General features: G+C 42.6%; 1 protein-coding gene across 1 annotated transcript in view; it reads left to right on the top strand.

Annotated features, from left to right (window-relative positions):
- Positions 1–2,385: 2,385 nt before the first annotated feature.
- LOC106570537 (inactive phospholipase C-like protein 2) overlaps positions 2,386–14,160 on the top strand; it is a 48,396-nt gene continuing 36,621 nt past the window's right edge. The window contains exon 1 of the mRNA XM_082961281.1: positions 2,386–3,472. Coding sequence (XP_082817407.1) covers positions 3,275–3,472 — 198 coding nt within the window. The 5' untranslated portion in view covers positions 2,386–3,274. The remainder of the gene's footprint in view (positions 3,473–14,160) is intronic.

Genomic DNA, 14,160 nt, shown 5'->3' with positions numbered 1-14,160 from the left:
TCCCAACAATGGCCACTAGAGTTCACTATACTACTACTACTATACTACTGTTGAATGTGTCGTGTCAGTTGTGTGTGTGTGTGTGTGTGTGTGTGTGTGTGTGTGTGTGTGTGTGTGTGTGTGTGTGTGTGTGTGTGTGTGTGTGTGTGTGTGTGTGTGTGTGTGTTGGGGGGGTCCCAATCACAAACTACTTTGATTTATGTAAAACCTTTTTGATGCTTCATGTTGTATTTATTTAGAATTCACTGCACATCACTTAACTGCATCTAAGTAGCATCACTAGCAAACCCCTTGTTTTACTGCCAGACGTTAAGTTCATAGAGAACCAATATAGTACGTGTTCTTTGTACATATTCTCCATCAGTCAACTTCTCTGGGTGAAATAAAAAAGTAAACAACTGTTCATCTTTTCCATTCACTTCACAAGCCCCCTTTGTTCCATGTTGGAAATGACGTGGAAACAACGTTGATTCATCCAGTGTGTGCCCAGTGGGATGGATGTCCTCCAAATGTCAAACAGGCCATACTGATAGTTCCCCTGAGAGCTCCCTCTCTCAATGACACACCAGGGACTGGGTGGAGTATATAGATTGGACACACGCACACACACACACACACACACCACACACCCACACACACATCAGCCCATTGCCTTTTAAGCATAAGTGCCAAAAAGGAGTGTGGGAGTGAAATCCCTTAGGAAAATGATCACACACTGTGTCTATTGATTATTGATTTGGAATTGAGGCCCACGTAGACTAATGACATATTTGTCAACATGCTCTAATTAGCATTCCATTCTCCTTCATCAGTACAGACTATGATGCAATAATGCAGCAGATATGAGAGAGTATGGAATATCTAGGGTCCGTATGTATCAAGCGTCTCAAAGTAAGAGTTCGATTTAGCATCAGTTTTACTTTTTAGAGCACAATGAAAAAAGTTACATGGACAGGGAAGACCTGATCCCAGATCAGTACTCCTATATGGAATTATTTTGTAGGCCTAAAAGTTAAAAGGCTGATACAGATGTCAGCATATTACCCAAGACAGTGTAATAATTATGACATTATAGAATATTGGAGGCTCTCTAGCTGTATTTTGAAGTGTGTCATGAATTCATATGGACATAACTGTTCATCGAGCCCATCCAGGTGTACAAACGAGTCACTGCAAGGGGCAGAACAGGGATTGTTCCTCTTGCACTTATAGGTCCTGGATGCCCTTGCTGCAACTTGTCTTTGCAGGAATAGGTTGGTGTTTTTTTGTTTTGAAGGAAGAACAAAATAAAACACAGACATTCATTCAATGCATCTGGCTGGCATTTACCCTTGAAGAAGAAAGGCTCCATAATAATGCCCCTCAGAAGCCCAGCTAATGCAATTTATTGTGTTATTCATCCCATGACATTCAATTCAACTTATTTTTAAAAGGGCATCCAATATGGGTTGCTATACAAAAGACAACAAGGACATTTGCAGCAGATCAGTGCAGATCAGAAAAGAGCCACTTGTGCAATTTTCCCTACAAGTTGTCTTACAGAATAGAATAGTGTTTATTAATTCGTAGCCTGGATATGTCCATTGGAATATTGGCACAATTACATTTGTTTGCCCAATAACTTTTTATGGGAAAATCCAATCATTATTATCAAAAAAGGAAAAACTCACTACTGAAAGTCGCTCTGGATAAGAGCGTCTGCTAAATAACTAAAATGTAAATGTTATATTCTCATGAGACACCATTTTTAGATTTGTTTTAATGTAATATAACATAAGTGTTTGGGGTGGAAGAAAAGCATGTTACCAAGAAAGATATTTGAAAAATATTGTTATCTTTTATTGTAAGTGCAAAATTGTCCTCTGTAGTTGTCATTAGGACATAAATAAGAAACAAAAAGTACATTACAGTCAATGGGTACAGTAGATGAAAAACATTTACATTACTGTTAATGGGTACAGTAGAGGAAAGCATAGCTGTGACATCTGGGTGTCCACTACAGAGGACATTTCTTGATCATCTCAGATTTAGCTCTTATTTAATGTGAAAATATTACACAGTCCTGACAACTCACTTAACCATTCCTTACTTACTAGAAACAATTTGAATATAAAAAAAAAGGTAATACTTACACACTTCTTTTCAAATTTCCATAAAATGTGCTAATTTTGTAGGCAGACATTTTTTAAGAACCAGGAAGGTAAAGTGGTCAAGGTAACACCCCCACACATGTGATATTGGAAAGCCCAGAATGTTTTCTCAAATGGACTACAGGCCTTAACACAGTGGCTTGAATGGCCTCAGAGATACTGACCAATAACGGATGTCCACTAGAGAGGACAAAAATGAATTGCTGGGTCTCAGGAGGATATGCTATTTAATGCCATGTGGGGATCACCACGGTTCACACTTACCAGTCAAGAAGTGGGCATGTTTATGGAAACGTAGCCAATATTGCATCCGTACTAGGCTGTTGTATGAAAAACCATCAATAGGTAGGTGCCCAAAGTGTAACACTCGCGCCACTGTTTCCACGCAGACAGTGAATAAATTCGACAACAGCTGGAAATATGCTGCTCATCTACTGTAGTAGTATAGACTATGCCGATGCTACAACGGTTAGGTGGTGAGAACTGACAAGTCAAGCCCCTGAAGCAGTTTTGTCTAGAAGGGATACAGCGCTTGTCAAACTTGACTTTTCGTAGCAGGCTTAGGAGAACTTACGCAGCAGGTTAGGATAATTAGGTTAAGGTTTGCTAAAATGCACAAAAAAAACTACTTTTGACGTCAATTTGACAAAAGCTGTATCCCATCTAGACAGTTGCCTTCACTTCCCTGTCATGAAGATGACTATAGCGCCGTCAGGAGTGGTTACAACTGCGCAGGGCACTTGAGGTGTGCCATCCGGTTCATTGTAACAAAAATCTCTTTTTGAATTTCCATTCTGATGAGTCGCCGGCAGAAGGTGATGCTGCTGATTATTTGTATCATTGGCATTCCCATTCTCGTGTAAAGCAATGTCTACCGACGTAGAATCAAGATTTGTAGAGGATATCTTTTGGGTAGTCTACTTGGCAAGATAACACGGGCTGTGTGGCTGTCTGTTAAAGCCTTGAGTCGCTTTGGCGCGCCGAAGCATCGTGGATCGTATTATTGTCAGTTATTTCACGTAGCGAGGCGATCACCAATCAAGACATACACACAGCTAACGTCAACGAAAATCATTTATAGCGGACTTAAAGACCGTTAGGGTGCGCGCCCACCTGTTGCTGGGATGAAACCCTCGCCAGGCAATGGGGTGAGCCTCGAGACGCATCGAAAGGATTTGCTGTCCAACGGAGGCTGCGGGATGTCAGACACCGTGACTGCTGTCCAACCCGAAACTGGTCCCGGATCCCCAATGACTGACAAACCGGGAGCGGGAGAATCTACAGATGCCAAAGGAATCCCTAGGCGGAGCAGTATTATCAAGGTAAATGTTGGGGGTATTAAATACTATTTCTCCCTGTCTCCTATCTGTTTCCGCTCCTTTCTCCCAGTCTCCTCTCCTTCTCCCGGTCGCCTCTTCTTCTCCCAGTCCCTCTCTTTAGACCACACTGATTGGCAAGACCTGGACAGGTGATCGCTTTCACCTATCCTGTCTTTTCAGATCAATGCAGATAAAGGGAAGGATACAAGGAGAGGAAGCGCCTTTAGACTATTGAGATGCACCCCAGATCCTTGAGCTCCAGCTGCTGGCAATGAATGCAAGAAATGCTTGAAATAAATAGGCATTAAAACACTGCCAAATAGTAGCCTATCTCTAGGCCTATTACTAAACTAGCTTTGCGTTGCCTTCGTAGTCAAGACAGAAAGACAGAGACTTATTCGTAGATCTTTGGACTGGGCTGGATGGAATGACTCAGCTCCTCCCTCTTTATTCTTCTACTTTAGACAGACTTCATTCCTGTTTTAAACTTTGAAATAAATCCTTAATCTTCACATCCCGAAGGTAATCTGACAACTGGTGAGAAGGACTCAAGTATGTGATGAAATCATTGCTTGATCTGTGATCACAGCAAGACTCATGTTTCTTTATGGGACTTTAATGTAATTCATGAACTTTGGGCTTGTCCAAACAGTTCATCTTGTGTTGTAGGTTTTGCTGAATGTTTTCTTAGGCCTTGTATTGATCTCTTGCGTTGCCAGTTTTGTATGATACTGCTCCCTACAGAGGAATGACTTGTCGTCAATGTTGGCTCTGTGCCGGTCTGATTCGCTCCCAGCGCTTGGCTGGGCAGGAGGTTGGCCAATTTCCTCACATTTAATGTTGCAATGCTGCTTTGAGTCACGAACAGTTAGAGATACTGATGACTCTCTCTCGCTCTCTCTCTCCTCTGTCTAACTTTCTCTCATGTTTTGTTGCTCGCCCCCTCTCTCTCTCTCTAACTTTCTCTCATGTTTTGTTGCTGTCACTCTCTCTTTCATACTCTCTCTAACTTCCTTCCTGTCTCCTTTTCTCTTTCTATTCGTTGACTTTATTTGTTTCTGCGTTGCCAGTAAAGGATTGTCAGAAACACAAATGTGTTTACCTTTCTGTCATGCTTCAGAAAAGTTGTGGCGCCTAAAATATCCAGCTCTGCCCCACGCTGGGCTGTAAGTGGCGTTAAATGACTTCTCTGCAAGGGCGGTGCTGCTCGACGTACGCGGCGGAGTGTGGAGCCACGGCGCTGCTATCTGCTGCTGCTGTGTTTGTTTGATGTGGTGACATCTACAGCACACGTCTAACTTGCAACACAAACTGTATCTTCAAAGGGCAGCAGAGAACAACACAGCACGGGACAACTGAACATAAAGCAACATACATACAGTTGAAGTCGGAAGTTTACATACACCTTAGCCAAATACATTTAAACTCAGTTTTTCACAATTCCTGACATTTAACCCTAGTAAAAATTCCCTGTCTTAGGTCAGTTAGCATCACCACTTTATTTTAAGAATGTGAAATGTCAGAATAATAGTAGAGAGAATGATTTATTTAAGCTTTTATTTCTTTCATCACATTCCCAGTGGGTCAGAAGTTTACATACACTCAATTAGTATTTGGTAGCATTGCCTTTAAATTGTTTAACTTGGGTCAAATGTTTCAGGTAGCCTTCTACAAGCTTCCCACAATAAGTTGGGTGAATTCTGGCCCATTCCTCCTGACAGAGCTGGTGTAACTGAGTCAGGTTTATAGGCCTCCTTGCTCACACATGCTTTTTCAGTTCTGCACACACATTGTCTATAGGATTGAGGTCAGGGCTTTGTGATGGCCACTCCAATACCTTGACTTTGTTGTCCTTAAGCCATTTTGCCACAACTTTGGAGTATGCGTTGGATCATTGTCCATTTGGAATACCCATTTGCGACGAAGCTTTAACTTCCTGACTGATGTCTTGAGATGTTGCTTCAATATATCCACATAATTTTCCTCCCTCAAGTGTATGTAAACTTCTGACTTCAACTATGCATACATGCATAAATACATTTCACTGGTGCTTTTATCCAGTCACTTTGGAAATAAAACAAAATAAAAACAACTTACAGTAGTGCATGCATACATTTTTATATGGGTGTTTCCAGTGGGAATCAAACCCACAATCCGGCCTTTGCCAGCGCCATGCTCTACCAACTAAAGTGAGCCACGTAGCGTACACACTTAAGTTTGCCACAAGTAGTCAGTTGACTATCATTCACTAGCTAGCACCCTAGTTGCTCATCTCATTCCCCTTCCCATTCTTCTTTGCACACCGCTGCTGCCCACATGAAAACAACCTATGGTTCATCTCAAGAATTAAAATCAAATACAATTTTATTTGTCACGTGCCGAATACAACAAGTGTAGACTTTACCGTGAAATGCTTACTTACGAGCCCTTTCCCAACAACACAGATTTAAAATGTAAAAAAAAAAAAAAAAAAAAAAAAGGAAATAGTAATAGAATAATGAGACTATATACAAGGAGTACCGGTACTGAGTCCATGTGCATGGGTACGAGGTAATATGTACATGTAGGTAGGGCTGAAAATGACTAGGCAATTAGGATAAATAATACACATAGTAGCAGCAGCGTGTGTGTGTGTGTGTGTGTGTGTGTGTGTGTGTGTGTGTGTGTGTGTGTGTGTGTGTGTGTGTGTGTGTGTGTGTGTGTGTGTGTGTGTGTGAGAGAGAGCATATGTAGTGTGTGTTGGAGTGTCAGTGTAGTATGTGTGACTGTGTGGGTAGTCACAAGCTCTCACAGTCTCACGTCAGAATTAGATGTGCATCCATGTTTCTCAAACATCAAATTTCAAAGTTGTTCCAAATGTCAAATTTGAAAGTGTTTGGTTACCTCTCTTTATCGTTCAAAGGTTAAGATTAGGCATTAGCTCTGAATAGTTAAGGTAAGGGTTCAAGTTTGCGCTAGGCATAAAACAAAAATATCAAAAACCACTTTCTATCGCTGGATTCAAACATGCAACATTTGGAACCAGAGGCAGACGCTTACGCCCATCCGCCATGCCCGTCCACAAAGCCTCCTTCAAGGTAACAGCGCTCACTGTTGCCCCTAGTGGCTGATTTCCACGTCATCGCCCGACATCCTCAGACATGGATGGATGTCGAATACTGACTTGTGTCATGGGTGACCTGCCTGAGTAGAGTCCAGTGATTGTGTGGGTAGAGCCGGTACAAGAGAGTCAGTGCAAATAAAAAGGGGGTCAATGTAAATAGTCCGGGTAGCCATTTTGATTAACTGTTCAGCAGTCTTATTGCTTGGGGGTAGAAGCTGTTCAGGAGCCTTTTGGTCCCAGACTTGGTGCTCTGTTCAGGAGCCTTTTGGTCCCAGACTTGGTGCTCTGTTCAGGAGCCTTTTGGTCCCAGACTTGGTGCTCTGTTCAGGAGCCTTTTGGTCCCAGACTTGGTGCTCTGTTCAGGGTCCTTTTGGTCCCAGACTTGGTGCTCTGTTCAGGAGCCTTTTGGTCCCAGACTTGGAGCTCTGTTCAGGAGCCTTTTGGTCCCAGACTTGGTGCTCTGTTCAGGAGCCTTTTGGTCCCAGACTTGGTGCTCTGTTCAGGAGCCTTTTGGTCCCAGACTTGGTGCTCTGTTCAGGGTCCTTTTGGTCCCAGACTTGGTGCTCTGTTCAGGAGCCTTTTGGTCCCAGACTTGGAGCTCTGTTCAGGAGCCTTTTGGTCCCAGACTTGGTGCTCTGTTCAGGAGCCTTTTGGTCCCAGACTTGGTGCTCTGTTCAGGAGCCTTTTGGTCCCAGACTTGGTACTGCTTGCTGGTACTGCTTGCTGTGTAGTAGCAGAGACAACAGTCTTGGGTGACTGGAGTAATTTTTGGGGTATTCCTCTGACAGCCTCGTATAGAGGTCCTGGATGGCAGGGAGCTCAGGCCCCAGTGATGTACTGGGCCATACACACTACACTATGTTGTGCTTTACGCTCAGATGTCAAGCAGTTGCCATACCAAGTGGGGATGTAGCCAGTCAATACCAAGTGGGGATGTAGCCAGTCAAGATGCTCTCAATGGTGCAGCTGTAGAATTCTTGAGGATCTGAGGGCTCATGCCAAATCTTTTCAACCTCCTGAGGGGGAACAGGTGTTGTCGTGCCATCTTCACGACTGTGTTGGTGTGTTTGGATCATGATCCTCGGGATGAGATCAATCCCTATGTGGTACAGTATGTAGGAAAACTGGAGATATGACATTCTTGGCCTTTTGAACATAATTCTGAGCATTTGGCTGTGTGTGTTTGGATAGGGGCATGTAGGGGAGAGTTTAACTCTGTCTCATACGCCTGGAGATCACCTCTCCTATATTTCTGTCTTTCCTCCCTATTGCTCTTCTTCTCTTCCCTCCTATCCTCCTCTTACCCCCTCTTCCTCTCTCCATCCTTGGCCTCCTGGGCTGCATCCCACATGGTGCCCTATTCCCTGCATGGTTAACTTCTTTGGGACAGAGGCCTGTTCAATCCACTCTTCTTGTCGGGTGTACGTGCAGGCTGAGTAGGTATGTAAGGGTGCTCTGAGTGGTACCCTGTCTCTGAGTGGTACCCTGTCTCTGAGTGGTACCCTGTCTAGTATCCTGTCTCTGAGTGGTACCCTGTCTCTGAGTGGTACCCTGTCTAGTACCCTGTCTCTGAGTGGTACCCTGTCTCTGAGTGGTACCCTGTCTAGTATCCTGTCTCTGAGTGGTACCTTGTCTAGTATCCTGTCTCTGAGTGGTACCCTGTCTAGTATCCTGTCTCTGCTCTGAGTGGTACCCTGTCTCTGTCTAGTACCCTGTCTCTGTCTAGTACCCTGTCTCTGAGTGGTACCCTGTCTCTGTCTAGTTCTCTGTCTAGTACCCTGTATCTGTCTAGTTCTCTGTCTAGTACCCTGTCTCTGTCTAGTATCCTGTCTCTGTCTAGTACCCTGTCTCTGTCTAGTACCCTGTCTCTGTCTAGTATCCTGTCTCTGCGTATGGAGGGGCAGCGGGGTGGTTAGGTGTAGTGAGTTTGTTTGGAACTTGAGTGGTATATTTTCAACTGTTTGGATGACAAATCTGGTCTGTGTTTGTAGTATTGTATGAGTTTTAATGATTGCCCAGTGTGTGTGTGTTCTGACTGTGAGAACAGTGTTAGCCTGGGGGGTTGGCAGACAGCTGGAGAAGGATATGGTTTGAATTGTAGCTCCTCCAACCTGCTACTTTGGTTAACATTGATTGACATCTTTGGCCCACTTTAGCATGCTTTGGCCTACTTTAGACCACTTCCGATTGCTTCAGGCTGTTTTAGAGCAAGTAACCACAGCAAACCAACAACTTTAAATATTTTTCCTTTAGTGGTTGTGATGGAACAAATTACGTTTTCTGAATCACACAGCTAATCCAGTTTTCCCTACATACATACATACATACATACATACATACATACATACATACATACATACATACATACATACATACATACATACATACATACATACATACATACATACATACATACATACATACATACATACATGCAGTGCCTTCAGAAAGTATTCACCCCCCCTTTTCCCATATTTTGATGTGTTAGTCTGAATTTAAAATTGATTAAATTTAAATTTTTGTCACTGGCCTACACACAATACCCCATAATGTCAAAGTGGAATTATGTTTTTAAAAATGTTTACAAATTAAAATGAAAAGCTGAAATGTCTTGAGTCAGTAAGTTTTAAACCCCTTTGTTATGACAAGCCTAAATAAGTTCAGGAGTAAAAATGTGCTTAACAAGTCACATAATAAGTTGCATGGACTCACTCTGTGTGGAATAACAGTGTTTAACATGATTGTTGAATGACTACCTAATTTCTGTACCCCACACATACAATTATCTGTAAGGCCCCTCAGTTGAGCAGTGAATTCAACCACAAAGACCAGGGAGGTTTTTCCAATGCCTTGCAAAGAAGAGTACCTATTGGTAGATGGGTAAAAAAACAGACATTGAATATCCCTTTGAGCATGGTGAAGTTAATTACACTTTGGATGGTGTATCAATACACCCATCTAGAGGAAAAAGAAACGTACACCTGTTTAGGCGAGGTGCTGGCTAGCGGAGTAGAACACTTTAACAATTTAAGGAGAGCCGCACACTCTAGGAGCTCAGATGCAATAATTGAATAATCAACGTTTCAACAGACAAGCTGTTTATATAGTGTCAAAGGACACACACAGGTGTCTGTAATCATGGCCAGGTGTGGCTTGATATCATTGATTAATCTTCAGATATCAAAATAACATACCAAAAACATGGATCGCATACGATCATAGATACAATTTGGCTACATAGGCCTACAAACATTTACAATAACAAAATCACAAGACTGGCTTCAGATCAAAGTCTTTGTTGAGACCGAAGGGAGCAAAGGGTCTTTATATTAAAGATCCAGGCAGCCTCTCGTTTTAACAATAAATTGTCGAGGTCACCCCCTCTACTAGGGAGGGTGACATGTTCAATGCCGATATAACGTAGGGATGAAATCGGGGTGGTTTGCTTCCAAAAAGTGGGCCGCAACTGGGTAAGTCAAGTTTTTGCACCTAATGGTGCTACGATGCTCCGAGATTCATACTTTTAATTCGCTCTTTGTTTTACCCACATACATTTTACTACAAGGACAAGTTATAAGATAAATAACTGCCTTAGTGGAGCCCATGATAAAACCTTTAATTGGGATCGGTTTCCGTGTTTGGGGGTGTTTGAAGGAGATACATTTATAAGTGCCATTGCATTGAGCACAGCCATTACACTTGTAGTTTCCATTCCATTATACCCTGAGGAAGACAGCTTGGCTGTTGAAACGTTGGTTATTAAATTATTGCATCTAAGCTCCTAGAGTGTGCTCTCCTTACATTTTTCAAGTATCAATACACCCAGTCACTACAAAGATACAGGCGTCTTTCCTAACTCAGTTGCCGGAGAGGAAGCAAACTGCTCAGGGATTTCACCATGAAGCCAATGATGACTTTAAAACAGTTACAGAGTTTAATGGCTGTGATAGGAGAAAACTGAGGATGGATAAACAACATAGTTACTCCAGAATACTAACCTAAATGATTGAGTGAAAAGAAGGAAGCCTGTACAGAATAAACAATTTCCCGAAACATGCATCCTGTTTGCAATAAGGCACTAATGTAAAACTGCAACAAATCTGGCAAAGAAATGAATTTGCGTGATGTTTGGGGCAAATCCAACACATCACTGAGTACCATTCTTAATATTTTCAAGCATGGTGCTGGCTGCATCATATTATGGGTATGCTTGTCATCGGCAGGACTAGAATTTGTTTTAGGCTAAAACGAAACGGAATAGAGCTAAGCACAGGCAAAATCCTAGAGTTAAACCTTGTTCAGTCTGCTTTCCAAAAGACACTGGGAGACAAATTCACCTTTCAGCAAGACAATAACCTAAAACTCAAGGCTAAATATACACTGGAGTTGCTTACCAAGATGACATTGCATGTTCCTGAGTGGCCTAGTTACAGTTTTGACCTAAATTGTCTTGAAAATGTATGGTAAGACTTGAGAATGGCTGTCTAGCAATGATCAACAACCAACTTGACAGAGCTTGAAGAACTTGAAAAATAATAATGTGCAAATATTTTACAATCCAGGTGTACAAAGCTCTTAGAGACACAGCTGTAATCGCTGCCAATGGTGATTCTAACATGTATTGACTCAGGGGTTCTTCCCACAAATTTTCTATAGGATTGAGGTCAGGGCTTTGTGGTGTCCACTCCAATACCTTGACTTTGTTGTCTTTAAGCCATTTTGCCAGAACTTTGAAAGTATGCTTGGAGTCATTGTCCATTTGGAAGACCCATTTGCGACCAAGCTTTAACTTTCTGACTGATGTTTTGAGATGTTGCTTCAATATATGCACATAATTTTCCTGCCTCATGGTGCCATCTATTTTGTGAAGTGCACCAGTCCCTCCTGCAGCAAAGCACCCCCATAACATGATGCTGCCACCCCTGTGCTTCACGGTTGGGATGTGTTCGGCTTGCAAGCCTCCCCCTTTTTCCTCCAAACATAACGATGGTTATTATGGCCAAACAGTTCTCACACCAGAGGACATTTCTCCAAAAAGTACGATCTATGTCCCCATGTGCAGTTGCAAACGGTAGTCTGTCTTTTTTATGGCGGTTTTGGAGCAGTGGCTTCTTCCTTGCTGAGTGGCCTTTCAGGTTATGTCGATATAGGACACATTTGACTGTGGATATAGATACATTTGACTGTGGATATTGTACCGGTTTCCACCAGCATCTTCACAAGGTCCTTTGCTGTTGTTTTGGCATTGATTTGCACTTTTCGCACCAAAGTACGTTCATCTCTAGGAGACAGAACGCGTCTCCTTCCTGAGCGGTATGGCGGCTGCATGGTCCCATGGTGTTTATACTTGCGTACTATTGTTTGTACAGATGAACGTGGTACCTTCAGGCGTTTGGAAATTGCTCCCAAGGATGAACCAGACTTGTGGAGGTCTACAATCTTTTTTTCTGAGGTCTTGGCTGATTTCTTTTGATTTTCCCATGATGTCAAGCAAAGAGGCACTGAGTTTGAAGGTAGGCCTTGAAATACATCCACAGGTACACCTCCAATTGACTCTAATGATGTCAATTAGCCTATCAGAAGCTTCTAAAGCCATGACATCATTTTCTGGGATTTTCCAAGCTGTTTAAAGGCACAATCAATTTAGTGTATGTAAACGTCTGACCCACTGGAATTGTGATACAGTGAATTATAAGTGAAATAATCTGTCAGTAAACAATTGTTGGAAAAATGACTTGTGTCATGCACACAGTAGATGTCCTAACCGACTTGCCAAAACAAATGTTTGTTAACCAGAAATTTGTGGGGTGGTTGAAAAACGAGTTTTAATGACTACAAACTAAGTGTACTGTATGTAAACTTCCGTCTTCAACTGTATGTGTGTGCGTAAGTCTCTGTAATAACATTCACCAGATTCATCACCCCCTAACTCACCAAGGCTTCATTCACTGAGGCGTCCTACATTTTAAACAAATACCCTGCTCATGCCGAAACAACCAAACAAATATTCACAATGTGCTTGATAGCTCAAACTCCACTACCCTCCAGCCTCTGGTGGTTTAGTAGGTTTGGGGTTGAACTGAGGGCCTACAGGACAGCTGAGGGCTGCTGTCACGTTTTAAGCAGAAACTGTGGTTAACTCGTTGTCTGAATGACTTTAATCATGTCCGCCTTTTACCTGAGAATCATCCTCAAACATGCATCTCATCTGGAACATCAAAGATTTGTACAGAAGGAGAGATACTTCTGGTAAGCTCTTAGTTGGTGGTTTTGACTTGAGGAGAGATACTTCTGGTAAGCTGTTAGTTGGTGGTTTTGACTTGAGGAGAGACACTTCTGGTAAGCTCTTAGTTGGTGGTTTTGACTTGAGGAGAGACACTTCTGGTAAGCTGTTGGTGGTTTTGACTTGAGGAGAGATACTTCTGGTAAGCTGTTAGTTGGTGGTTTTGACTTGAGGAGAGATACTTCTGGTAAGCTCTTAGTTGGTGGTTTTGACTTGAGGAGAGACACTTCTGGTAAGCTGTTAGTTGGTGGTTTTGACTTGAGGAGAGATACTTCTGGTAAGCTGTTAGTTGGTGGTTTTGACTTGAGGAGAGATACTTCTGGTAAGCTGTTAGTTGGTGGTTTTGACTTGAGGAGAGATACTTCTGGTAAGCTCTTAGTTGGTGGTTTTGACTTGAGGAGAGATACTTCTGGTAAGCTGTTAGTTGGTGGTTTTGACTTGAGGAGAGACACTTCTGGTAAGCTCTTAGTTGGTGGTTTTGACTTGAGGAGAGACACTTCTGGTAAGCTGTTAGTTGGTGGTTTTGACTTGAGGAGAGATACTTCTGGTAAGCTGTTAGTTGGTGGTTTTGACTTGAGGAGAGATACTTCTGGTAAGCTGTTAGTTAGTGGTTTTGACTTGAGGAGAGATACTTCTGGTAAGCTGTTAGTTGGTGGTTTTGACTTGAGGAGAGATACTTCTGGTAAGCTGTTAGTTGGTGGTTTTGACTTGAGGAGAGATACTTCTGGTAAGCTCTTAGTTGGTGGTTTTGACTTGAGGAGAGACAGTTCTGGTAAGCTGTTAGTTGGTGGTTTTGACTTGAGGAGAGATACTTCAGGTAAGCTCTTAGTTGGTGGTTTTGACTTGAGGAGAGACACTTCTGGTAAGCTCTTAGTTGGTGGTTTTGACTTGAGGAGAGACACTTCTGGTAAGCTGTTAGTTGGTGGTTTTGACTTGAGGAGAGACACTTCTGGTAAGCTGTTAGTTGGTGGTTTTGACTTGAGGAGAGATACTTCTGGTAAGCTGTTAGTTGGTGGTTTTGACTTGAGGAGAGATACTTCTGGTAAGCTGTTAGTTGGTGGTTTTGACTTGACTAAGTCCATCTGCTGGTTATGGGTTGGTGTGGGTGTTGTGAAGTGAGTGGTGTGTTGAATCATGTTGTTGCTGAGGGAATGACACAACCACTTCACACTTCCTGTTTCTCCTCCCCGTTGTAACAGTGACTTCCTTTCCCATACTGTATCATGTACGTGCGCACACAAAGTGCATGAACGTCATACACACACAGTTGAGGAAGTGAGACAAAAATTATCATAGTTAGGCCTA

Source organism: Salmo salar, chromosome 14, assembly GCF_965601325.2.
Source record: "Salmo salar chromosome 14, fSalSal1, whole genome shotgun sequence".
NCBI lineage: Eukaryota > Metazoa > Chordata > Actinopteri > Salmoniformes > Salmonidae > Salmo > Salmo salar.
This window is presented reverse-complemented; position numbering and strand designations above follow the sequence as displayed.